General features: G+C 43.7%; 1 protein-coding gene and 1 long non-coding RNA gene across 11 annotated transcripts in view; one reads left to right on the top strand and one right to left on the bottom strand.

The window, feature by feature from the left end:
• The window catches only part of KCNMA1 (potassium calcium-activated channel subfamily M alpha 1), a 781,341-nt gene that overhangs the window by 688,608 nt on the left and 67,497 nt on the right, over positions 1 to 25,236 (top strand). For all 10 annotated transcript variants that reach the window (XM_033209826.1, XM_033209813.1, XM_033209812.1 and 7 more), the window contains 3 exons: positions 9,490 to 9,613; positions 13,972 to 14,196; positions 18,398 to 18,590. In XM_033209826.1, coding sequence (XP_033065717.1) covers positions 9,490 to 9,613; positions 13,972 to 14,196; positions 18,398 to 18,590 — 542 coding nt within the window. The remainder of the gene's footprint in view (positions 1 to 9,489; positions 9,614 to 13,971; positions 14,197 to 18,397; positions 18,591 to 25,236) is intronic.
• The window catches only part of LOC117082815, an 87,690-nt gene that overhangs the window by 13,146 nt on the left and 49,308 nt on the right, over positions 1 to 25,236 (bottom strand). The gene's annotated exons all lie outside the window — the stretch shown is intronic.

Raw genomic sequence — 25,236 nt, 5'->3', positions numbered from 1 at the left:
TTTTGGGAGAATCACTGGTGGCAGCAGAGGGAAGAGTTTGGAGTCCTCCATCAGGATATTTCTGAGACACACACTACATAAGCACAGAGGTGTGAAATAGAAGACCCACCCAACCCCAGCCTCTGCCAAGGCCATTTGGGTGCTAAGCCATCCAGGGTTTGCTGTAGAATAGTAGACCAGGACTGGGATACATAGTTTTCCCAAGGACACACATAATTCCTGACATCAGTCCTGAGACCTGGAGTAAGATAGAGTAGCACAGACCATGAGGATTTATGTAGGATGTATCGGGTGGATAATTTACACAGATAGCACCCAGCCGGGCTTACAAGGATAATTGACAACACCCAGAACAGAAAAATTGAACATTTTGAGGAGAGTTTCTTGTCAGGAGACCCAGAAAATATTAGACATTAGTTTCCTGAATGTCTAAAGCCCAAAATATGATTTGAGGAAAACAGATTATTCTCTTGGGCATCTCCTGGTCATTAAGTGAAATAAACTCATCTACTTGTTAAGTCTCATCGCCTCTCTTTTGAGTCAAACCTTTCATGGGCTCATTTTGTTAGGACTTCCCACATCAGAGCCTGCTAACATGAAAGATTTTAGTAATAGAAAATGGCAAAATGGCCTGAGCCAAGTCAACCTCACAATTCCTTCCACTGGGCAAAAGAAAGAAGGAAGGCAGGGACAGCTTAGCTGAGTAAATTCGCCTCTTAATGCACAAACTGATAGCATATGACAGGCCTCCCCCAGGACTGGAGAAGAAAGAAATAGTTGGTGTCATGGTACCAAGGCTTGGGTGGACCACACAGGTCCCTCGACAAGTTCATGCTCAGCAGATGGTCGTGACCTTGACCTCTTGTTTCAAGAGCATCTTGTACAACCTCCTCTAGGACTGATGAACATATTGGTTCTCCCAGGCTGTCTCTTAAACATAAAGGCAACAATTTCCTTTTTTGGAGAGTACTGACTGCCTAACACGAGATGACATCTTAGGTGGCAGCAGGGAAAATAATGCAAGTAGATAGATGCAGAGAAATTGAAAAGGACCCTAGTTCTGCCAGGGTGGCTAGAGCCTGGCCTCAGAGTTTTGTCAGTGTGGCTCCAGGGATGGCCATCAAGCGGGAGATGGGGGGAGGGTGGTGGGCAGTGGTGTCTCAGGGGTGACGATCGTTATCAGGAGAGTGGAAGCCCTGTTGAAGGATGAGTTAAGGCAGGAGCCAGGATTTGCTCTGCAAATCCTCAGGAAGTATCAGGAAATAGTAATCACCCAGGAGCCAAGGCACCCAAGAATGAGGCAGATCCAGTTGGAACCATTTATGGTGCTAAACACCTAACTATGAGCCCTTTTGAGGAGACCACCTAAGACCTAATCCAGCCTCCTGTATCTGATACAGGCTGAGATACACCTATGTGGCCTGATACTCTTGAACATTGTGCTCAAGGTCTTAGCGACTAGATACCATGTTGTTAAAAAAGGGTAGAACACTGAATTGTAAGTATTGCAATTTGCAAGGATTAGTAGTTAATTTGCTTGTTTAAATTTATTTGCTGATTAGCTCATGGGAAGAGAAGTCAGCAAGAGAGAGTCATTTGTGCAGCATCTAGTCAGTAAATCCCCATCAAGAATCAAGTGTGGACACAATGCCTCGAGTTCCACAGAGTCAGAGAATCAGAGTAGGCGCCTCCTTCAATTTTGCACTCTAGGCACCTCCCTTGCCTCCCTGTAGTCCTGGCTTTGCTGAATATTACTACTGCTTCATAATCTGTGTGATGTTGACAATTGCTAACTTGGGTAGGATTTACTCAAGCCATATAGATTCTCCATCTGGGCAAAACTTTATAGCGGTGGTTCTCATATTTTAGCAGGTGTCAGAATCACCTGGAGGGCTTTGTTAAAATATAGCTTGCTGGGCCACAGCCCTACACAGTCTAATTCAGCAGATCTGGCCTGGGGATTGGAAATTTGCATTTCTGTCAAACTTCCAGGTGATGCTGATGCGGCTGGTCTGGGCCACAGTTTGAGAACCACTCTTTTTAAGAATCAGAACAGTGAGAGGAGCTTGAAGTGATAGAGGGTTATCTCTCAGAAATGTTCAGATTTTGCACTGGAGAACCAAATAGTTGCTTAATTAAGAACATCTGTCTCGACCACTGTTGCCATCACATGGGTCCTCCCTGCTGATTAATTACAGCAGCTGGCTTCTGGTGAACTTCAGGCAGCCTTGACTGGTTAGAGACATAATTTAGGTTGTCCTTCACATCACAATGCCCTTTTTATAGCAAATGCTCTGTGTCCTAATTCATACACAGTCCCTGTGAATGAAAAATGTTGCAAGAACCCTGATTGTTCAAAAACAAATTGTGGCAAGATATCAGAGGTAAATGGGTTCTCACTGCACACGCTTTTGATCTCCACAAAAGGTTTGCTGAGTCTCTGTTGACTGCTTAAAGAGTGTTCGGGAACTAGAGGTGATTCATCAGTTCCTCTTGTTAGTTTGGTTGCATCCTCTGCTGGATTCTGGAAATACGTGGAAGAGCAAAATAGATCCCTGCCCCTAAATAGTTCGCCATCTAATGGATAAAACAGACATGGAAATTATTATCACTGAAGGAGCATCTCTAGAAGTTCCTAGGAAGGGAAAATAACTTCAGTCTCTCTGGCTGTTCAGGATGATGGCTTTATGAGGAACACTTGAGCCAAACAGTGAAGCCTGAGAAAAGTCCTGTTAGCCCTGTCATGGTGCCTTACATAATAGATGCTCAATAAAGTCGGTATTTGCAGCTTGGATAAAAGGTCCGCGGAGGGATGAGAAATTTACCTCCTTTTAATCAAGTCTCTCATCTCCCAGGGAGACCACTGTAGGGTGCCCTTAATTTGGATGGGATGCTCATAATGACAGAGAAGTCCTTATTGTGTGGTAAGACATGAGGTCTTGAAAATCAAGCGAGAAAAGAAAGCAATTTTCCAGCCATTTTGTAACTTTCCTTTTTTGTAACATTTTTGTGTGTTTGGCTGGTTATTTGTACTTTAATGTAAATTTCTGAAGTCCAGCGTTGAACCCAGTGCCACAGAAGGAACAGGGATTGGCTGTCTTTGCCTGTAAGGGAAATTGTGCACTTTAAAATATGATATCAGCTTCCTCACAGTGGGTTTGCTAGAAAAGGGATTTGTGGTTTTGCTTTAGGCTGTTGTCTTCAAGGCGAGTTTTTTTGTGTTTCTGTTGTAGCAAGGCATTTAGTTTACTTCCTGAGATTAATTGATACCAAGTGGCATTTCTTGCTCTGCAAATCCTCAAAACAAAGATCTTTTTTTTTTTTTTTTTTTTTTTTTTTGAGGCGGAGTCTCGCTCTGTTGCCCGGACTGGAGTGCAGTGGCCGGATCTCAGCTCACTGCAAGCTCCGCCTCCCGGGTTTACGCCATTCTCCTGCCTCAGCCTCCCGAGTAGCTGGGACTACAGGCGCCCGCCATCTCGCCCGGCTAGTTTTTTTTTTTTTTTTTTTTTGGTATTTTTTTTAGTAGAGACGGGGTTTCACCGTGTTAGCCAGGATGGTCTCGATCTCCTGACCTCGTGATCCGCCCGTCTCGGCCTCCCAAAGTGCTGGGATTACAGGCTTGAGCCACCGCGCCCGGCCAACAAAGATCTTTTGCAGGCACACCTCGGAGATATTGCAGGCTCAGTTCCAGGCCTCCACAACAAAGTGAATATCGCAATAAAGCAAGCAACACACATTTTTTTTGTTTGTTTTCTAATACATATAAAAGTTAGGTTTACACTCTTCTGTAGTCTATTAAGTGTGTACATACCGTCATTAAAATACTCCTAAAAATGCTAGTAATCATCTGAGTCATCAGTGAGTTTTAATCTTCTTGTTGCTAGAGGGTCTTGCCTCAGTGTTGATGGCTGCTGTCTGATCGGGGGTGGTAGCTGAAGATTATGGTGGCTGTGGCAATTTCTTAAAATAAGACAACAGTGAAGATTGCTGCATCGACTGACTCTTCCTTTGACAAAAGATTTCTCTGTAGCATGTGATGCTGTTGGATAGCATTTTACCCAGAGTAGAACTTCTTTCAAAATTGGAGTCAATCCTTTCATACTCTGCCGCTGCTTCCTCAACTATGTTTATGTACTGTTCTAAATCCTGTGTTGTCATTTCAACAGTAATCACAGAATCTTCACTAGGAGTAGCTTCCATCTCAAGAGACCACTTTCTTTTCTAACCCATAAGAAACAACTCCTCATCCGTTCAAGTTTGATCATGAGATTACAGCAATTCAGTCACATGTTCAGGGTCCACCTCTAATTCTAGTTCTCTTACTGTTTCTACCACAGCTGCTGTTACTTCCTCCACTGAAGTCTTAAAACCCTCAAAGTCATCCATGAGGGTTGGAATCCACTTCTTCCAAACTCCTGTTGATATTTTGACCTCCTCCCATGAATCACGAATGTTCTTATTAGCATCTAGAATGGCGATTCTTTCTCAGAAACTTTTCAATTTATTTTGCCCAGATTCGTCAAAGGAATCACTATGGCAGTGATAGCCTTATTATATATATTTCTTGAGTAATAAGTCTTGAAAGTCAAAATTACTTCTTGATCCATGGGCTGCAGAATAGTTGTTCCAGCAGGTATGGAAACAGCATTCATCTTATACATCTCCATCAGAGCTCTTGAATAATTGGGTGCATTATCAGTGCATAGTAACATCTCAAAAGAAATCTTTTTCTCTGAGCAGTAGGTCTCAACAGCAGGATTAAAATATTCAGTATGTCATGCTGTAAACAGTTGTAAATGCCTGACTTCAAAGCTTCAAAGGACAGGCTGATTCTTGTTTGGAACTGATGCAGCTGGTGACTTTAAGTTGAAGTCAAAGCTCATTTACCATTCTGAAAATCCTAGAGGCCTTAAGAATTATGTGAAATCTACTCTGCCTGTGCTCTAGCAATGAAAAAATAAACCTTCAATTAAAAAAAAAAATATATATATATATAATATCTGCAAAGTGCAATACAGCCAAGTGGAATAAAATGAGGTATGCCTATACTCTTTTTTTTTTAAGACAGGGTCTGGCTCTGTTGCCAGGCTGGAGTGCAGTAGTAGTGTGATCTCGGCTCACTGGCAGCCTCAACCTCCTGAGTTCAAGTGATTCTCATGCCTCAGTCTCCTGAGTGCCTGGAACTATAGGCATGCACCATATGCCTGGCTAATTTTTGTTTTTTTTGTAGAGATGGAGTTTTGCCATGTTGCCCTAGGCCAGTCTCAAACTCCTGAGCTCCAGTGATCTGCCCACTTCAGCAAATTTGAGGGAGAACACAGTTCAGTCCATAAAGATGAAACAGCAGATATACCTCACATCACAGAGTTTCTATTACCCTAAAATAAGGCATGTACATTGGCCAAGTTGCAAGTGACAAGTGAGCCTTGAATTAATTATGGTGCCTTTTAGGGAAATTGAAAATTACTCTGTGAGTGGAAGACTTAGGTAATGTCATTGTGATGTGAAAGACAGTATCTAATCCTGGTCCTTGGTTTTAACTAACTGGCCTTTGAGGAGTTGTGGGAGAGGCTTTGGAAGTGGGTCTCTATCATCTTGCAAACTGAAGATTTTGGGATGCCTTATTCAGGGAGATTTCTCATGATCCTCCTTTCCATACAACAAACTGTCCAATTCCTTTGGGTCTCCCTGGATCGTAGCAGTGTTGGTTGGTGTGCTCAATGGCAAATGCTTGGACTTTCTTCTAGTAATAGAAGCTTTAGAAACTTTGATTTAGTCCCTGTGGCCAACTGACTGTCCACTCTCCACCTGTTCCAGAGATCTCTCTGCAGCATAAGCCAGCCTAAAGTACCTTAAATTACTACAGGAACAGACATGGTAAAGAAATTTATACTGTCTGGCCAGAAACAGTTACAGACTCTGTTGTTGCTGGAACGAATTGTGTTCCCAGCTTACTCCTAGACTGTGAAATTCAGTGAGTGTGTAACAGTGCTGGCCCTTACTGGAGCCATAAATTAATCCCTCTCCCATGCTACTTAGCTCTCATCTTCACTCTAGCAACCTTTCTTTGCCTACTCAGGGCTGTCCAGCCTTCTGATATCCAGCAATGGTCCAGTACTTTCAAATTTCTTCTAGCTGTGTCTTTTCTCAATGACAGCACAGTGTTTCAAACCTTCAGGATCTTCTAGGCTCATCCAACCTTTATATGCATATCCTCGCTGTATCCCTCGCTCTTCTGGAATGTCTTAATGATAGAAAACCCACTGTCTTGGGCAACAACTCATTTCATTTTCGAATTACTTTCAGTTTTTATAACACTCTTCCTTTTTTGGAAACATGATTTTTGTTCTCTGTAAATCTCATGCATCATTCTTAGTCTGCTGTCAATCAGTCATACTCAATCAGTTTAATCCATCTTCTACTTGACTGTCATTGCACATCTGGAGACAGATGGAAGGCCTGGTCTGAGTCTTCTGTGCCTTAGGTTGGGCAGTATGGTATCCGACATCTTCAGCCATGGTTTTAGGTGCCATTATTTGGCCTTTTTCATTTGGGCCTCAATTCTCTGAGTGGGTCCTACTGGCTATTAGTGGATCAACACTGCAACATGGTGAGATTCCTCTTCACTTTTCATGGTTCAGATCAAATGCTACTTTCTTTGCGAAGCCTTCCTTAATGCTACCCAAATACCAGGATATGAACAGCTTTTTTCTTGGTATTCTCATATCACCTTGTACTTTCCTGTAACACTTGCCACAAGGTACCATAACTATTGAACTATTGGTTTACATGTATTTTTTCTCCTGCTATCTTGTGGACCTCTCTTTCACTAGAGACTTTATCTTAATCATTACTGTATCCTGCATTCCATGTTCAGAATAGGGGATTCTTATTGGTTGCTTTACTGTTTCAATAAACTGAAGTTAGAATTCCAGGTACCATGCTGGTCAGAGAGAGTAATGTCTCTGTTCTGGGAGGTTTTTGATGTTCCTCAGGTCAGTCTCTTTGGGGGAAATCCTGGATTGTTTATATTTAAATGGTCCAAGCCAGGCTGAGAGATGTGTGGGGAGTAGAGTGTAGCATGGCATACCTCTAAGACTTCCTGGATGCCTCTGGATGTTCCAGTGCAAATCATGGCTTGTAGCTCCAGTGTCAAATTATGCCTGGTTTCTGGAACCCTCTACCCAAGTTAATGAAGCTTGACATTAGCTGTCTTTTTTCTTTTTATTGAAGGGCGATTGATCATCAGGCTTGCTTATTTGCTTTTCTGGATGAAAGTTGCAGGCCACTGTTACCAATGTCTGACTCCTTCCCAGAAAGAATCAAATATACCAAACCAAAATGTATCTCCTCTTCCCCAAGGCACATATTTTCTAAAAGTTTTTTTTTTTTTGGCCAGCTTGCTGTTTCATTTGCTTGCTTGCTGATATTATGGGAACATAGTTCTGAGTATCTTTTAAATCCTAAATGCATTGGGGGTAGATCTCAGGTCATCCTGAGATAACACTTTGTCTCCAACCAGTAAACAGGGCAAGGGAATTTGAACCTGGCTCTGTATCTTCAGGGCAGGTCTACTAAAATCCTCTTGCAACTGAAATATGTTCTTCAAGGGCTAGAAAGAGTTCATTTTGTTCATTTTCTCAAACCTCCTCTCCATGATGGCTTTTGTCTACCTACCTATTCCAGATGATATTAATAGATATCTATGTAACTGTTAAAGACTCTTCAAGGACAAATACATCCCTCAAAATTTGCTCTCACCCTGATCTGTAAATAGTTCTTATCAGCAACTGCCTTTTTATCTTAACATCTTTGACTAAGTTCAGTATTTGGAAGATGACCTGGTGGTTTACATACCTCAAGACCTCTCAACAATCCAGACACTGAGATGCTACTCAGAGTGGGATTGTTCTTTTTCTTTTAAGATCAGATGTGACAGTTCCTGTAATAGTCTAGCATGTTCATTGAAGATAACTTTGCAAGTTTGCTTCACATGGTATTTGTCATTTGGTGTAGTCTAAAAGCAAATTCTCAGGCATAAATAAATGCAGTGAGAGTTTTCTCACCTTATGTGGGAGTGGGGAGCATATTGGAGGGTCATGGTAGATATTCAAAAGCTTAATCCTAGGTTTTTGGGTTATGGAAGGGAGATTGCTGTCCCACTCTGTACCCTTGACATATAAGTGGGAAGTATCAGAGACATTTCAGAGGGACAGATAGTAAAAACGAAATAAAAGTCACCCTCTGATGTTGCAATATAGAATTTCAAAAGGTAAAATCACTTTACAATAAATGTATGGAATTTGACCCTATGTATATTTTCTGTCTTGTGTTGGCAATATTAATCAGAAAAGACAGCTCCATTGCAAGAATGGTTAAGTATAGCTGGGACAATGTCCTAATTATATGGCCAGTTTTGCAGGAAGGAACAATGACTTCCCAAACCTGAGGTGCTGAATCACTATCAGAGATAAAAGCATGGACATTGATTATGATTCAAGGTGCAGGAGCTTATTTATTGCGCTGTAAGCTTGTTAGACCTGCCTGATTCCATTGCAATTCTTAAGGTTGTCAGTGAGGCTCTGCCAACCCACTAGACAGGAGGCCTTTATGGAAGCATCTTCCTTTTTCACCAATAAACAAGGCGATAGAGGGTGAATGTTGCCCTGAGAATTTGAAACAAGTTTATTAAGATGCATCTGGGCTTGAGACTTTCGTCTAAGGAATGCAGCAGTTGGGAGGTGAAGGTGGCAGGGAGCATCATTGGATGGTTAGTGCATATACAGTTGTCAAGGCAAGGAGAGGGGGTGTTGTTTAGTATTGAAATCATGTATTCCAGATGTGGGCATTTGGTAGTCAATCTGCTCTGAAGTGACATGCTGCTGAATCTTTAAAGGGCTTCAGCCAGGGAGAGCAAAATCTGATTGGGCAAATTGCTAAAATATTTAAAGTGCAGCCTGTTAAAGCTTTTACTGCGAAGAGCATCACGTCAGAAGTTGTAGTCAGAAGGAGCGAGTAATTGGCTTTCCATCCTCATGCCAGTCAGTCAGCATGAGGCTCTATTCCCATTCCTTCCTCTTCATTGCCGAGGCTAATAGCAACCCTTTGGGGTGTGTGTTTGTGTGTGTGTGTGTGCATTTGCGAGCGCTGGGGAGATCGAAAAGCTGGTAATATGAGAGGAAGACGAGTGAGGTAGCCTTAAAAAGGGAGGCTAAATCCACAAAATGTTAGGAAGACCATTTACGAAAAGAGGAGCTGGGGAAAGGCAGAAATGCTCCCTGACAAAGGTCAGCTGCACTTCCAGATGTGGGGTGGTGGTTTGGGGGCAGTTGTCTCTCAAAGGATGGATTCTGTAAGCAGAAGAATGGCTTTCAGTGACAACCACTTCCTCCGCATCTTTCATATCCTCTGAGATGTAATTCAGGGGGCACTTTCCATTTATAATTTATCACATTTTCCACTTAGGTTTTCCTGTCCTTTTCTCCCCAGGCATGACCCCTTGTTAATTCCTGGCAATGACCAGATTGACAACATGGACTCCAATGTGAAGAAGTATGACTCTACTGGGATGTTTCACTGGTGCGCACCCAAGGAGATAGAGAAGGTCATCCTGGTGAGTGAGGGACTGTTCATCTGATGATGCCCGCTTCTGCCCTGAACCACATTTGCTGGGAATGGGGTTTCCCTAGTGGGACAGTGGGATAATACTGTCCCTAGTCCTAATTATTTTTGATGATTAAAATTCTGAGCATAGATTGAAGCAGCTAGACCTCTGATCAGAACATGAGCAATATTCAGAATTTTCGATCTCTGAATATATTGGCTCCTCATAAGAGTGGGTGATCACGTGCTGTGGGAAAGGCATGGTGGGAGGTGTTATGAACGTAATTTCTGTGGCCATGGCGCTGGTGTCAGAGTCTGCCTGTACCAATATTTAGCTGCATGGCTTGGGTAATTCACTTGACTTTTTGCACTTCGGTTTTCTTATCTGTAAAAAGATGAGATGAGAATGACCCTAACTCAAATAGGGCTGTAGTGAAGATTAAAATCCAACATATGACTCAATAAAGTTACCTCTTATTCTTACTATTATTAAATGCTGTGAGGAAAGCTGAATGCTGCCTGTATTGTTATTGGTTTATAGCAATGTTTTGTATTCTTATAGATAATAGCCTTGCGCATCTGCGAGCTTTCTTAGTGCATGTCGTAGACAGGCGAATGCATGATGATGCATGACATAATGATGACAATAATGAACTATAGTCCCCTTGGGGAGGCTGGGGCTCAGAGCCCTATTTCGTGTAAGGCTTGTGAACATCTTCATAGCAGCAGTGGGCTCACCCAGTCTCTCCCCGGAATGTCAGCGTAGATAGCAATCCGTTCTACTCTCTGCCCTTGTTCTATTAGCAGCTTTGGGTCTTAATGCCTACATTGGTTTTCCTACAGTTTATTGTCTTGCTAATCTATGAAAAATGGATTAATAATCAGGAAAGTCAGATGGAAGGGTCCTTTCTCCCTTGGGCCTCTAATCCCCAGATTGGGATGGGTCTATTCATTTCTGTCAGCCAGGAAAATCCTATCATTTCTGATGTCGGGACCACCCTTCCTAAACAAGGACTGTTCTGGGTCCTCGGAATGGCTGTGTATGCTAACACACTGGACTTTCCCCTATGCTTTATCTATGTGTACGTGTGTTCTCAACTTAATTATAAATAAGCATTAATAGCCAATACAGTATCAAGCTGGAGGCTGTCTCAGAGGTAGAAAAGTTGCAGGCAAGAGCACAGAAAGTCAGAATTCTTAGCAAACGGCCATTGTCCAACTGACCGGGAGTGCAAATGGTTCTACTTGCAAAGCTGCTTCATGTATGTACATTCTTTTTGTTTTGTTTTGTTTTTCTTGAGACAGAGTCTCGCTCTGTTGCCAGGCTGGAGTGCAGAGCCATCTTGGCTCGCTGCAACCTCTGCCTCTCGGGTTCAAGTGATCCTCCTGCCCCTCCCGAGTAGCTGGGACTACAGGTGTGTGCCACCACACCCAACTAATTTTTTTATATTTTTAGTAGAGACAGGGTTTCACCATGTTGGCCAGGATGGTCTCGATCTCTTGACCTCATGATCGCCAGCCTTGGCCTCCCAAAATGCTGGGATTACAGGCATGAGCCACCACACCCGGCCATGTATGTACATTCTGATGTATTCATGGCACTTTTGCTCTGGTGGCCTAAACTTAGCCTGATGTTACCACTTGTGGCAGGTCATAGGCTGGATGCCCTATCTGGGACCTAGGGTTTTAATGACTTGCCTGGATATTGGTGTAGTATGCATGCCAACTGATATTCAATCAACATCTGCCAGCATGAAAACGTTTAGGAGGTGAGTTACTACTATGAAAAATAACATCATTTAACAAAACATCTCCAGGAGGCCTACTATGTGCCACACACTGTTCTAGTTACTGGAGATGCAATCCCTGACAATGACTGCTCTCACAGAGCTTATATTCTAGCAGGGCGGGGCCGGGGGAAGAGGTGTTATCTCTAGGTAGACAAATGAGTACATAACAACATTTCAGATATTTATAGGATGCTTTGAGAAAAGTAAAGCAGCATTGTAGGCTAGAAAGAGACTGGGAGGTGCTGTTTAGAAAGTATGATCCAAGAAACCCTCTCTAAAGTAACACTGGGCTGGAGATGAGAATGACAGGTAGGGCCAGCTACATGAGGATGCTTTGAGGTTGTGTATTCACTGGGCACAGGAAACTTAACTACTTTGGGGATTCAAAGATATAAGAGATAGTCCCAATTGTAATTTCCTGGATTAACTAGAGAGAAGTTATAAAATGTAACCCATGAAACAGTATATTTAAAACTAAGTGGTAAGAGTCACAAAACACTATTGAAATGTAGGGGAGAAGGACTAGGGTGTGTTTAAGTGGCCAAGCAAGTCCCATCAGATATACACAGGTTGTGCTTGGCTTGGGCCTGGAAGGATGCATGGGAATTCCAGATACATAGAGACACAAATGATCAGTTTCTCTAGTGTGCCTCAAACCCAGCAGAATCAGACACAACAGGGCTGAGGCTCTAGAATTAGGACATTCATAAGGTTCTCCGGGTGATGTAGCTGTGGTCAGTCTGACGATGGGCGTTTTGATCCCAGATCGAAGTTCCTGGGGTCAGCATCTGTGCCTCGGCCACTCGGCTAACTGTGCCTTCCCCACCTCCCTAGTCTAGAATTCACTTCCACCCTGGGCCCAGTTTATATTCCTCTGGCTTGTTGAAGGGAGCTAGCCTCCCAGGTGACCTGGCCAATTAAAAATAATTAGGAACCCCGTCACATAACAATGCATTATAGACTGGTTGGCTCTCTGCTGGTGGCACCCGGGCACTTGTACTTCCATGCCGCCCAGATAACTAACTCCAGGTCTTCTGCAGGAAGTGGGGATATGTGATGTGAGCTCCCCAGTGGGTCTTCCTTGGTCACAGTTTCTAAGGCATTTCTTACAACTTATGTCTCCTGTTTCCGTGGACTGTTGCAGAGGGAAACCAATAATGGTGACAGCCCCTGCTTTATTCTAACGATCAGGTAGTGAAAGCTAGCTTCCTCCTCTCCTTGGGGGTTACTGTAATAACCCTGACATTGTCGTGAATTGCAATATTGGCATTTATACAATCAATGCAGCGGTCAATTCTAGAGATTAAATCAAGCAGAGTTTGATATGTACAGTGGACATTAATATGCCTCCCCCAAACTGTTGTAAGCCACATGGGGCCAGCCAGGCATGCAGTGGGTGGACAGGGACGGGAGGCATCAGACAAAGGTCCACAGCTGGCCTCCTGGCTTCACTAGCTCAGTGAATCAAAGGACCAGCAGTGACTAAACAGTTGTATTTCCTGGGAAGTTGGGGTTCTCCTCTAATAGAGTGACTGTGTTCTTTCATTTGTCTGCTTTGTAGATAGAGATTTGGAGTTGGAGGAAGACACTGCCCCGTTGCTCTTACTAATCTCTCTCTAGCCCCTTGTAATGATTATTTGGGGAGATCTTTTCTCCGAATGATATAAGCAAAGTAGGCCCCTCCAGAAATGTCTCTGGAAACTCCAAGGCAGCATTGGGCAGGGGTCAGCAAACTTTTTCTATAATAAGTCATATAAAGAATAATTTAGGTTTTTCAGGGCATAAGATCTCTGTTGCTACTGATCAGCTCTGCTGTTGTAGCATAAAAGCAGCCGTAGGCAATACCTAAATGTATGAGCATGGCTGCATTCCAACACAACTTTGTGGGAATTCGAGCTTTATGTAATTTTCACAGATTCTGACATAGTCTTCTTTTGATTTTTTTCCAACCATTTTGAAGCACAAAAACCATTTTTAGTTCACTGAACTTACAAAAGAACGTGGTGGGCCAGATTTGGCCTGTGGGTCATAGTTTTCTACTCCTTTAGGTAGCATATTCTACCTGCTGATGCATGGACATCTCACTGATAAGTCTAGAATTCCAGACTCAAATTTCTCCCACTGAGCCCAGTGCAGGCATCTGACCATTTTATCATCATCTCAGCAAGCAGGCCAGAAAAGGCAGCTCATTTAATCAATAGATTCGTGGAAACGAAGACTTCTCTTTCCAAATAGCATAAATATTCCTTTTCCTTTTTATTTTACCTCCTGAAAATTATTATGAAGATTGTCTCACAAGTATTTATGGCATATCTTTCTTACATCTTTTGTCAAAGAAGGTAGCAATGTGCATGGATACACATTTGGATAAATGTATTACATAAGTATAATATGTATACACGTGCTCAAATTATAGCTTTGTATGGCACATATATAACGTTGATGAAATAAGCATAGTAGCACATAGTAAGCTCTCAGCAAATATTTGCTTGATTCTTCGCACAAATGATTTTTCCACTCCTTACGACAGCCTTTTGCAGTCTTCTCTCTGACGTTTACACGTGTCTCCCTGTTGCAGACTCGAAGTGAAGCCGCCATGACCGTCCTGAGTGGCCATGTCGTGGTCTGCATCTTTGGCGATGTCAGCTCAGCCCTGATCGGCCTCCGGAACCTGGTGATGCCACTCCGTGCCAGCAACTTTCATTACCATGAGCTCAAGCACATTGTGTTTGTGGGCTCTATTGAGTACCTCAAGCGGGAATGGGAGACGCTTCATAACTTCCCCAAAGTGTCCATATTGCCTGTAAGTCCAAGGTCACATTATTGATGCCTTTTCTTCTTTTCATTCACAAAAGAAAATCCCAGATGGATATAATAGTTGTAGCTTTGATCATGCCTGTGCTTCTTCATCTGGGTATGGGCCTGAGGACTCAGCACTTCCCCTATGCTCTGTCATGGAAAGTCCAAACCCTGGGAGACCTTATTAAAAGGAATTTGCAGCCAAGTTCAGTCCCTCATCAGGGATGAAGTTTAGCTTGTATCAAGTACATTAATCATATCAGTGTCTAAACACTCTCTCGCTCCTGCCTATACAAAACCTAGAGCATTGTTGTATTATGATGTTTATAGTAAGCATTTGCTTATAGAACTATTTATAGCATTATACTTACGGTATTTTTAATGCTTGAAGAAACCTTGATCTGTGCCACCTTCTGTTTTTAACTAAATAAATGCAAATAACAGAGTTTTTTATTTCTGCTGTACAGAAGGCCAACTCCTTCTGCAGCTCAGCCCCTAACCCCTGTTCGTTTAGAAGTCCAGTAATGTGTTCATGGTTGTGTTTGTGTGTGTGTGTGTGTCCGTGTGTGAATGTGTGCATGATATTCTTGACTGCAAAACATTAGGACTTCGGTCTGAAAAAACAGTCTGGGACTCCACAATTTAGTGTGAGGATATGGGATTTAGGAGTCATGTGATTTACTACTTCCTAATCATAATGAATGCATAGTCCACAAACTCTCAAAACATTGTAGAGAATTATGCATTTCAATGTTTGATGTAATTCTCCACATCACAAATTCATGCAAATCTCACCTCTCTTCCAAATATTTTTCTTGTAAGTTCACATCCCTAAAAGGGGCCGGGTGCAGTGAGAGAAACAGGGGCCGGGTGCAGTGGCTAATCCTTATAATCCCTGCACTTTGGAATGCCGAGGTGGGAGGACCACTTAAGCTCAGGAGTTCATGAGCAGCCTGGGCAAGATGGTGAGACCTCTTCTCTACAAAAAGTTTAAAAAGTTAGCCCAATGTGGTGGTGTGTGCTTTTAGTTCCAGCTACTTGAGACTGAGTTGGGAAGATCACTTGAGCCTGGGAGGTCGAGGCTGCAGTGGGCTATGAAAGCACCACTGCACTCCAGCCTGGGCAACAGAATAAGACCCTGCCTCAAACAAAAACAAAACTGAGGAACATGGATCTCTCTACATGTCAAGAGGTCTGGGTATTTCCCCATGTACAAAGCTAAAATCTGTTATTTCTGTTATCAGCTTCCAAAATCTCAGAAATGGGGGGAGAAAGAGCCAAGTAATATAATTCATTAAAGAACACGTAAGAATCTATCCACAAGTAGTACTCATTACTCATTAGATGCCACCATGTGTCTTTACATAATGCCGGCACAATAGGGACTCAATAAATATTTAAAGGAGTGTGAAAAGATAAAACAGTTATCTTTTGGATGCTGGGGCAAAAACCCACTGCTTTAGTGAGCACAGACAATTGAAAATAATCACCTATAGACAAACAGTCATACACACAGGAGAGCATAAGCATATATATACTTCACTAATTCCAGAAACACGGTCGATTTGATTATATGATTCCATGGTTATCTTTCTATCATGTGCTCCTCCACATAGTCCCCTGACCTCTAAAAGTGTCTTTGTAAAGAGTATTATTTTACCAGGATACATGAGTCTGCGTGTTTGTGTGTGTAGAGAGATGGTTATATGTGTGATATTTGGTAATGGTGTGTGTGTTTTGTGTGTTTGTGTGTTTCCTCCTGTGTGACCTTGTTTTCTTTTTTTTTTCTTTGAAATGGAGTTTCACTCTTGTTGCCCAGGCTGGAGTGCAATGGCACGATCTCGGCTCACTGCAACCTCCACCTCTTGAGTTCAAGTGATTCTCCTGCCTCAGCCTCCTGAGCAGCTGGGATTACAGGCATACACCACCATGCCTGGCTAATGTTTTGTATTTTTAGTAGAGACAGGGTTTCACCATGTTGACCAGGATGCTCACAAACTGCTGACCTCAGGTGATTCACTCGCCTTGGCCTCCCAAAGTGCTGGGATTATAGGCCTGAGCCACCGCACCTGGCTCTGTGTGCCCTTGTACATGTTCACTCATCTGTCTTCATATATGTGAATGAGCTGTCATCTTTGCAGGTCTTTTTCAAACCCTCCAAAATTTAACATACTCAAACACAATAGATTTTCACGAAATGGGCCTTCACCCATGTCTTCACAGAGTTTATTGGTTAAACAGTACCCTGCCTATAGGGCCAGCCCAGAGAAATATAAGCGATTTCTGTGTATGTCATTTGTATTTCTTGTGGTTTGAAATCGTGTGTGTACAACTGCACAGGGATCATCTTATATCACAATTATGGCTGGCTTCCCTACAAAGTGAAAATTAAAAGAATATGGATGCAGGCAATTGAGGCTTATGTACTGGCAAAATGATTCAGGAAGTCGGTCACACTTGTTTTGTACCAAGAGATCACCGGAGAAGAGGGCATTCTCCTCTCAAAAAAATGCTGCTCTAGAGCCTGGAACGAGTTGTGTCTCAGCAGCACCCACAGTGCTAAATGCCCCTTCCTCCACAGTTGCACAATATTTTAGGGGCTGAGAATAGGATCATGACTACCACTGACTCATAAAAGAGGGTAGAGAGGCTCCATCTCTGCAGCCAAGTCTCTTCTTCTCAAAGCCAGTTCTCCAGAAAGGCAGATTACAGGAGGACATTCACAGATAGGTGGTAGTTGGCAAACCCTTGGTCTACACAATCGGTGAGTTGAAGGTAACTCAGGTCACCACACAGGCAAAGAGGAAGCTAGATTCAGGCTAGAGGACCAGTGAAGCTGGTGGCCAGACGGGAGCCCCAAAATGATGCTGCATGGCCACTGGGTAGCTATGACATGGGGTGGCCTGATGATTTTGCTATGGCTCCACCTGAAGACACGGAGCATGTGGAGGTCATGGCCCTGTCCTTCAACTCTAACCCTTCTATTTTATCCTGTGCTTGCATTCCCAGACTCTGTTGTTACCTCCTGGATCCGGGATTTTTCCACTGTCTTTTGTTGTTATTTTTTATGTTAAAAAATCTGTTTACTGGCTTATTTATTTTTTAATAAGTATATATTTGTATATTTGTAATATACAAATATGTTCTTGTTATAAAATATTCAAACAATATAGAAATATATAAAGTCAAAGGCAAACTCTCCCCTCACTCCCACCAATCCTATTTCCCTTCCCAGGGGGAATTACCATTATTAGTGTAATGGGTATTTTTCCTGTGCTTTCCTTCCAAATTTACATACATTTATATATATGTAATTTTATTTTGTGGGATTTTTTACAGAAATGAAACTATACTTTTTTAACTGCTCTAGAACTTTTTTTTCACTTCCCTCTCTATCTTAGAGAGGCTTCTAAACTGATGCCTGCATGGACAGCCAGCTCTGCCTCTTTACCTCCTGCATACATTTTCATCATGTGCATGTCCAAAAGTATATTTCACCATTCCTATGTTGTTGGACAATTAGGCCATTTCCTTGTGTACTTTTTTCTTGCTGAAAATATGCAATAAAATTATATGACCTGAAGCTTAACTCCTTTCCATATCTCTTTTGCATTACACACATTAATTCCACTCCATCCATAGCCTCCAAATTGAGCCTCATGTCCAGGCCCACCTCATCACTCCATGCTCACTGGCCATTTTCCCTTGGCTGCGTTGGAACTGCTGTCTTTTGCCTGAGACAGAAGTGACCTACTCTTAAATAAACAGGCACTTGAAACCCACCCCCTCGTTACATTCTGAAAGCCAGAGGTTGCCACAGGACAGTTACTTAAATCAAGACAATTTCCAGGCAGGAAGAAGATGTAGAACCCTGGCATTATTCCTCTCCCGCATTTGTTGTAATAGCTTGATTGAGTATTGAGAACAAGCTTAAAATGCTGCCATCAGCACCGGCTACCCTTTAGATTAGCACACAGCTCCTATTCCCTTGAATGTAGTTAGGCCAGCTTAATGTCAAGGCATAAAAAAGATACTTGTTAAATAATTTCCCAAAGCTCCGACTCCATCTTTAATTTGTTTTTATTTTTTTCCTCTTTCCCTCTCCTCTCACTTTTGCTCCTTTCTCTCTCTCTCTCTCTCTCTCTCTCTCTCTCCCCCCCGACCTCTGTTGTTTTTTTTTTTTTTTCCTTTCCTCTATGCCAAAGGGTACGCCATTAAGTCGGGCTGATTTAAGGGCTGTCAACATCAACCTCTGTGACATGTGCGTTATCCTGTCAGCCAATCAGAATAATATTGATGATACTTCGCTGCAGGACAAGGAATGCATCTTGGCGTCACTCAACATCAAATCTATGCAGTTTGATGACAGCATCGGGGTCTTGCAGGCTAATTCCCAAGGTAAGGACAGCCTGTAATACTTCTTTGCTGTGCCTACGGGGGACAGGGGCTGGCAAGAGGGATATCCTTCACTCAGTAATTCAAAGAGGCTCACATCAGCCTGCCTGGCAGTGAAACCTGCGGTTGCCGTGATGGCTTTCAAAGGGGCATCTGCTGCCTCTTCTTTCCATTCCGGGATGAAGGCTTGAGACCTGGTCACCCACACACAGACTATCCTTTCCAGAGGATAAACAGGCCTTTAAATGGCCACCCCCTCAGCTTTCCCAAAGAGTGACTTCATGACCAGTGTCATCATCTAAATGTCAGATCACTGAAAAGATGCTGGCTGCACAATTCTGACCGTTTCCTTCCAATATATGTTTTTGCCATTGGGCTGGGATGGGAGGGAAACTTTGCTATTGTTAGAGCTGCCTCTAGGACTCTGCTGACCAAGGGATGGTAATCTCTGGAGAGTGGCAACTCTGTGGACACTAAAAGTCATTTAGCAAGTGGTGACACTTGTCAGACCACACATTTTCCTATCAGAGGCAAAGCAGCCTTAAGTGACACACGTCTGCCTTCATACTCTGCCCCTAGTCTTTTCTGTCATTTGCTTTGGGACCCTGGGCAGGTGGTTACAAGTAAAGATGTCTAGGGGTCTCAGAAAGGCAATACAACAAAACCTTCATAACAAATGACCTCCGTAATCAGGATCTGGCAGGATAGGATGCAAAGCATTTTCCTTTGAGTGACACCTCTGTGTAGGCTTGCCATGAATTGGAGGATCATTGTTACAGATGAGCTACAAGACAGTGGCATTGGCTGCCTGATGGGGACCTGAATCCCATCAGTCCAAGATGGAAGGCTGTAGGAGCACAGCCCATGAGAGCTATGGCTACTGGGATATGAAGCATCATCTTATTGATAGCTGGGCAAGCGTCTGACCTCCTTCCCGTCATGCTAGGCTTTCTAGAAACTCAGCTGAATCATGCATCCTGGATCTGTGAGCTACATTATCTTTTGTCAACTTGACATCACCACCACTGCCTTCTAACATTTGCTTAGCATTGCAGAAAAGCCAGGAACAATAGTTCCTAGAATCCTCTTCCCTGCATGGCTCTGGGCTAGAGTCAACTAGTGGGAGATGGGCACTGGGGTGAGATTTGGAAAGTGGAGGAGAAAGATAGGCTTTGATTCTTTGGAGGCAACGGCAGCCAGACCCTGGCAGACCCAGGTTCAAATCATCTCTCAGATGAGCTTTTTAGGAGCCAGTGTCTTCACTGCTAGGGACTGAGAGAGGGGCTGGGGCTTCCCTGAGGATCTTGCGATTCACAGCAGCTTCTGGTCAAGCTTAAGAGAACTTTCCCCTTTGGTGTTGCATGTGAAATGGCTTCTGTCCTTCTGACATCACCTTGATACAGCCTGAAGCCTAATTTTTGACCTCTCCACACAACCATCCTCCCTGCCACACCCAAATCTAAATATTGGTATCCACCTGCTCAGCTGTGCCCGCAGGACAGCATAACATGTGAAGGCCTAGGAGAGGCTCTGAGCTTACTCCCAGCTGCATCCTGAAGAGTCAGAGCCTGCCTCCTGTGCGGCCTGCCTAGGTAGCATAGGCAAGAGAGGATGTGAGAAGACAGTAAGCTGACCTTCTAGGAGGCGAAAGAGGCAAGCTAGCATTTGGTTCCTGCCTTTAAGCCCTTGACCTTCAATACATGTCCTCTCTGCCCTGCCACAGTATGGATGTCTGTTGGCGGAGCCTGTTAGAGTTACAGAATCTCATGGCCCATCCCAGACCTGCCGGGTCAGAGTCTGTATTCCAACAAGATCCCCAGGCAACTCAAATGTACCCCTTTAAAGCACAGTATATCTTCACATGAACAGGACGTGACCAACCCTTGGTAGATGATCCTCCTCTCCTAGGGAGGAGTGAACCATCAAGGGGAGTGGAAAAAAGTCGAAGCAATGATTCTCCCTTTAAGTAGAGACAGAAGCCAGCAGGAGGAGGCAGGAAAACACTCCCTTTCCCCAACATGACTGTTTCCTCCAAACTCAATCATCATGATTTTCCAGGGCCGTAGATTAGAATCTCAGTGTATAATTTAGTTAAATAAACATCTGATATAGGTGTTCCTTCCAGTTCTCCTAAACTTTATCCCAGCCTCTTAGATCCTATATAAAGGCCAAACTGGTGACAATTTTTCCACTCCCCGGTGCCCAAAAGCCTTCTTTATTCTTTTTTAGCACAGGATAAGCAAGAAAAATAGGTTTTGACAGGAGATATGGAGGAAAGAGAAAGGAAGCTTATTTTTCCTCCAAAGGAAAAAAGAAGGGCACTCTTTCTTTTGTATACACACATGTACACATTATGGTCTGAATGTTTTTGTCCCCTCTACCTACTCCCTGCCAAATACATACAGTGAAATCCTAACCCTCAAGGCGATGTTATTAGGTGGTGAGGCCTTTGGGAGGTGTTTAGGTTGTGAGGGTGGAGCCCTCATGAATGGGGCTGGTGTCCTTATAAAAGAAGCCTGAGGCCGGGCACGGTGGCTCACGCCTTGGGAGGCTGAGGCGGGTGGATCACCTGAGGTCAGGAGTTTGAGACCACCTGGCCAACATGACGAAACCCTGTCTCTACTAAAAATAGAAAAAAATTACCCGAGTGTGGTGGTGGGCGCCTGTAATCCCAGCTACTCGGGAGGCTGAGGCAGGAGAATCGCTTGAACCCAGGAGGTGGAGGTTACAGTGAGCCGAGATGGTGCTACTGCATTCCAGCCTGAGCAACAGAGCAAGACTCTGTCTAAAACAAAATAAAATAATAAACAAACAAATAAATAAAGTAAAAGAAGCCTGAGAAAGACCCCACTGCCCCTTCTGTCATGTGAGGACACTGCAAGAAAGTCCTCACCAGAGACTGAATGTGCCAGCGCCTTGACCTTGAACTTTCCGTTCTCCAGAATTGTGGGAAATAAATGTCTATTGTCTATCAGTCACTCAGGTTATGGTGTTTGTTACAGTGGCCCAAATGGACTAAGACCGCACACATGACAGAATAAGGCAGAGGATGTGTTTCTGTGCTCAGCAGTGATTCTCGTAGACCCCTGGTCAGCAGTGGAGAGGAGCATTTGTCTCTCACTAGCTGGCAGTCTGTTCTCTCCCTAGGAGAGAGTGTCAAAGCTCTAGGCCCACCAAGCCTTTATGTCCCATTGTTGTCTTGTCTGTCTGCTCCTCTCTTGTTTTTGAATATTGTTCTCTGGTGACACTCTAACCTTGTAAAGGCAGTTGTCCAGTGGGAGCCATCAACACAGAGAAATCGCTCCTTCCCCAGTGCTCACTTCTGGCTGCAGACCCAGCACCCCACTCCTTGGGCTCCTGTCAGCCTATGAGCTGAGTCTGTGAGCTGAGTTTCCCTGCCTCTCTATATCTGAGACCCTTTTGACTAACTGGAGTGCCCACTGGCCTAAGATACTTTTGCCATCCTTCATCTGGGTGTTTGGCATGATCAAGCTGCAAGGAAATAGGAATTATGGGGAACAAAAAGGATTTCATGTTACTCTCCTTTTTTTTTTCTCTTTTCTTACTTTTTCTTTTCTTCTTCTGTTTTTTTGTTTTGTTTTGTTTTGTTTTTTTTGAGGTAGAGTCTCTCTGTTGCCCAGGCTGGAGTGCAGTGGTATGATTTCAGCTCACTGCAACTTCCACCTCCTGGGTTTAAGTGACTCTCCTGCCTCAGCCTCCCAAGTAGCTGGGATTACAGGTGTGTACTGCCACACCTGACTAATTTTTGTATTTTTAGTAGAGACGGAGTTTCACTGTGTTGGCCAGGTTGGTCTCAAACTGCTGACCTCAGGTGATCCACCCAACTTGGTCTCCCAAGGTACTGGGGATTTCATGTTACTCTTATTATTTTGGGAAACAAATCTAACTTCCTCTGAGTGATAACTGCATAGATTTCTGGCCACTGACACCCTTGCTTTCATTCTTATGTATTCTATGGTCCTTTATGGAACCTCATGCTCTGCTTTGTCTGGTGAACTGTTTCCATGTCTCTAGAACCTCACTGGGTAGAAATGTGGACTCCGGACAAATGCCATGCTCTTAGGCCAGCATATGCATGCAACCTTATGAAAAGCTTTCCTAACATGATATAATTTAGCATGAAAAATGTGCCTTCACATTGAGAAAGTAGAACCTTCATTGGACAACTGCCACTGCATGTTATTAGGGCTCCTAGGCTAACAAAGCCTGTCTTTTCTCTTCTGTTCTCTTTTCATGTTCCCTTTTGATGTCACTTTTCTAGCCCACATGGTGTCAGAACTGACCCAGCCTAGGGATTCTGGACCAGACACTTTCTGAAAAGACCCAAGATGTGATGGCTTGTTGTCAAAAACAATTACAGAAAAAGGTGGCATACCCCAAGCCAGATGGTATATCCAATGTGACAGTCGGGTCTATGAGATGCAGTTTTAATATACAGCAGGCAAAACTGCAGTGACAATTATATAAAGCAGATGAAGCTGCTTCTTGCTGGTCAGCAAACATCAGCTCAGAACCACTTTACAGCTCTTTACCAGCAACTAAGTGCCTTTATTTACAGAGTGCCTGTCACTTCCCTTTGGCTGGAGAGCTGGTGTATTATTTAGCACACATTTATCCAGGGAAAACATTTCAATTTAAATCAGCTGGTACAACAGTAGCTCTTGCCAGACTGTCTCCCTGTGGTTTCAAAAGATGAGAACTGAGTCTGATCTTGGAAGAAAGGGTGAGCAGAGGGAGGCAGGGTCCGCTCTCTGAGCTGCTTCAGTTCATACCCGAAAAGAGGGAGCATGCCATGGCGTTTCCCATTCTGCTTTCATATTGTTTTGAAATGAGGATCTTGTAGTTTCTTCCTGCTTACCCTTCCAGGAAGGGTAACTCCTAAGAAAAAGAAAAAGGAATAAATGGCTGTTCTCCATGCATCAGGCACTCTAAAGGCCCAGAACACAAAGGTGACCAAAGGTTGCTTGGATTCAGCCACTCACTATGCTTGCAGGACTCAGGTGAGTGCAGGAGGTATCCCCATAAACAATGACAGTGCAAGGAGACAAGGACGAGGCTAGAAACAGAGGAACACAAAGGGATCCTTGGTTTATGTATTTTGAGGAATTGAGAAGGCTTTCAAGAAGAGGTGGCATCGGCCAGGCACGGTGGCTAATGTCTGTAATTCCAGCGCTCTGGGAGGCCAAGGCAGGTGGATCACAAGGTCAGGAGATCGAGACCGTCCTAGCTAATACAGTGAAACCCTGTCTCTACTAAAAATACAAAAAATTAGCCAGGCCTGGTGGCACACCCCCGTAGTCCCAGCTACTCGAGAGGCTAAGGCAGGAGAATCGTTTGAACCCGGGAGGCGGAGGCTGCAGTGAGCCAGTGAGCTGAGATTGCACCACTGCACTCCAGCCTGGGTGGCAGAGCAAGACTCCGTCTCAAAAAAAAAAAAAAAGAAGAGGTGGCATCTGTGGATGATTTGAATACATGTGGCTATGCAGCACTTGAAATGTGTTTAGGAATTAAATTTTTCCTTTTATTTAATTTTAACAAATATAAAAATTTAAAGTGACCCATAGCCAGTGGCTACCACATTGGATGGTGCAGTCCTAAAGTATAGACTTGTCTTGCTAAAGGTTTGAGTTTGGGGGAGTCATCAAAGATTTATAGGAAGAGGGTAATTAATTCCATGCTTGAAAAAGTTAACAGGTGGGGGCAAAGAGAGCTGGCTTGAGACAGAGAGAATGGAAGTAAGGGCGGAGGTCCCTGGGGATGTGTTACAGGGACAGGGACAAGTATAATTTGGCCCCAAAATGGTACATGTAAGGCAGCAGGGAGAGATGAGGCTGAAATGTGGGCTGGGCATTGAAGAATTTCTTTTCTTTCTTGAGTTAGGAAGCTGTAAATAATTTTTATGTGTCTATGAGTTAGGAAGCTGTAAATAATTTAATAGGCACTGGGGAGTTACAGAAGGTTTCAAAGCAAGAGAGTGATGGGATTGGACCTGAGCTTTAGCGAGACGGATATGGCAGCCCCGTGAAGCATTGTTTGGAGTGGAAAGGAAGAAGATGCAAGGACTCTGGTTACAAACTGTGGCTATCCAGATGGAAGCCTGAAACCTTGGACTGGAAAAAGAATGGGAGGTTCTAGCAGGAGTCACTGTAGATACATATCAGTCTGCATGGATGTGTACTTCCTTCTGGGGGTCAGAGGATGGCAGAGTGGAGGGACAGGCTGCAGTAGAAAGCAGTATTGGGAGGATTGGGTTTTAGTCATGGTTTATTTCCACGGGGACTTAGTGGAAAGTCCAGATGGGCATGAAAAGCTGAAGGGTGGAAATGAAGTCCTTAATCCAGGAAAAAGTTGCTTCTAGTGATCTGACCCATTGCTCATGCTCTAGGAGCAAAGGAGAGTCTCAGGGAGGGGGAGAGAGGCAAGAGAACTGCAGGACCGAAGTATAAGGACAATCTTAGAAAGAGAGGGTAGAGGGAACCTTTGGTAGAAGCCAGAGAACCAAAAGCTGAGCCTGTCCCGAACATCCCAGGGGAGGGAGGAGGCAAGATCTCAAACCCAAGACATATGTCCACTGCCTAGTTCCGCTTGCCTTTTTTCCATATTCTGTATCTCTTTATAGACACACACA

The sequence above is a fragment of the Trachypithecus francoisi genome, unplaced genomic scaffold (genome assembly GCF_009764315.1).
Source record: "Trachypithecus francoisi isolate TF-2019V2 unplaced genomic scaffold, Tfra_2.0 Lachesis_group9, whole genome shotgun sequence".
NCBI lineage: Eukaryota > Metazoa > Chordata > Mammalia > Primates > Cercopithecidae > Trachypithecus > Trachypithecus francoisi.
Note: the sequence above shows the minus strand (reverse complement) of the source record. Positions and strands in the feature narration are given on the sequence as shown.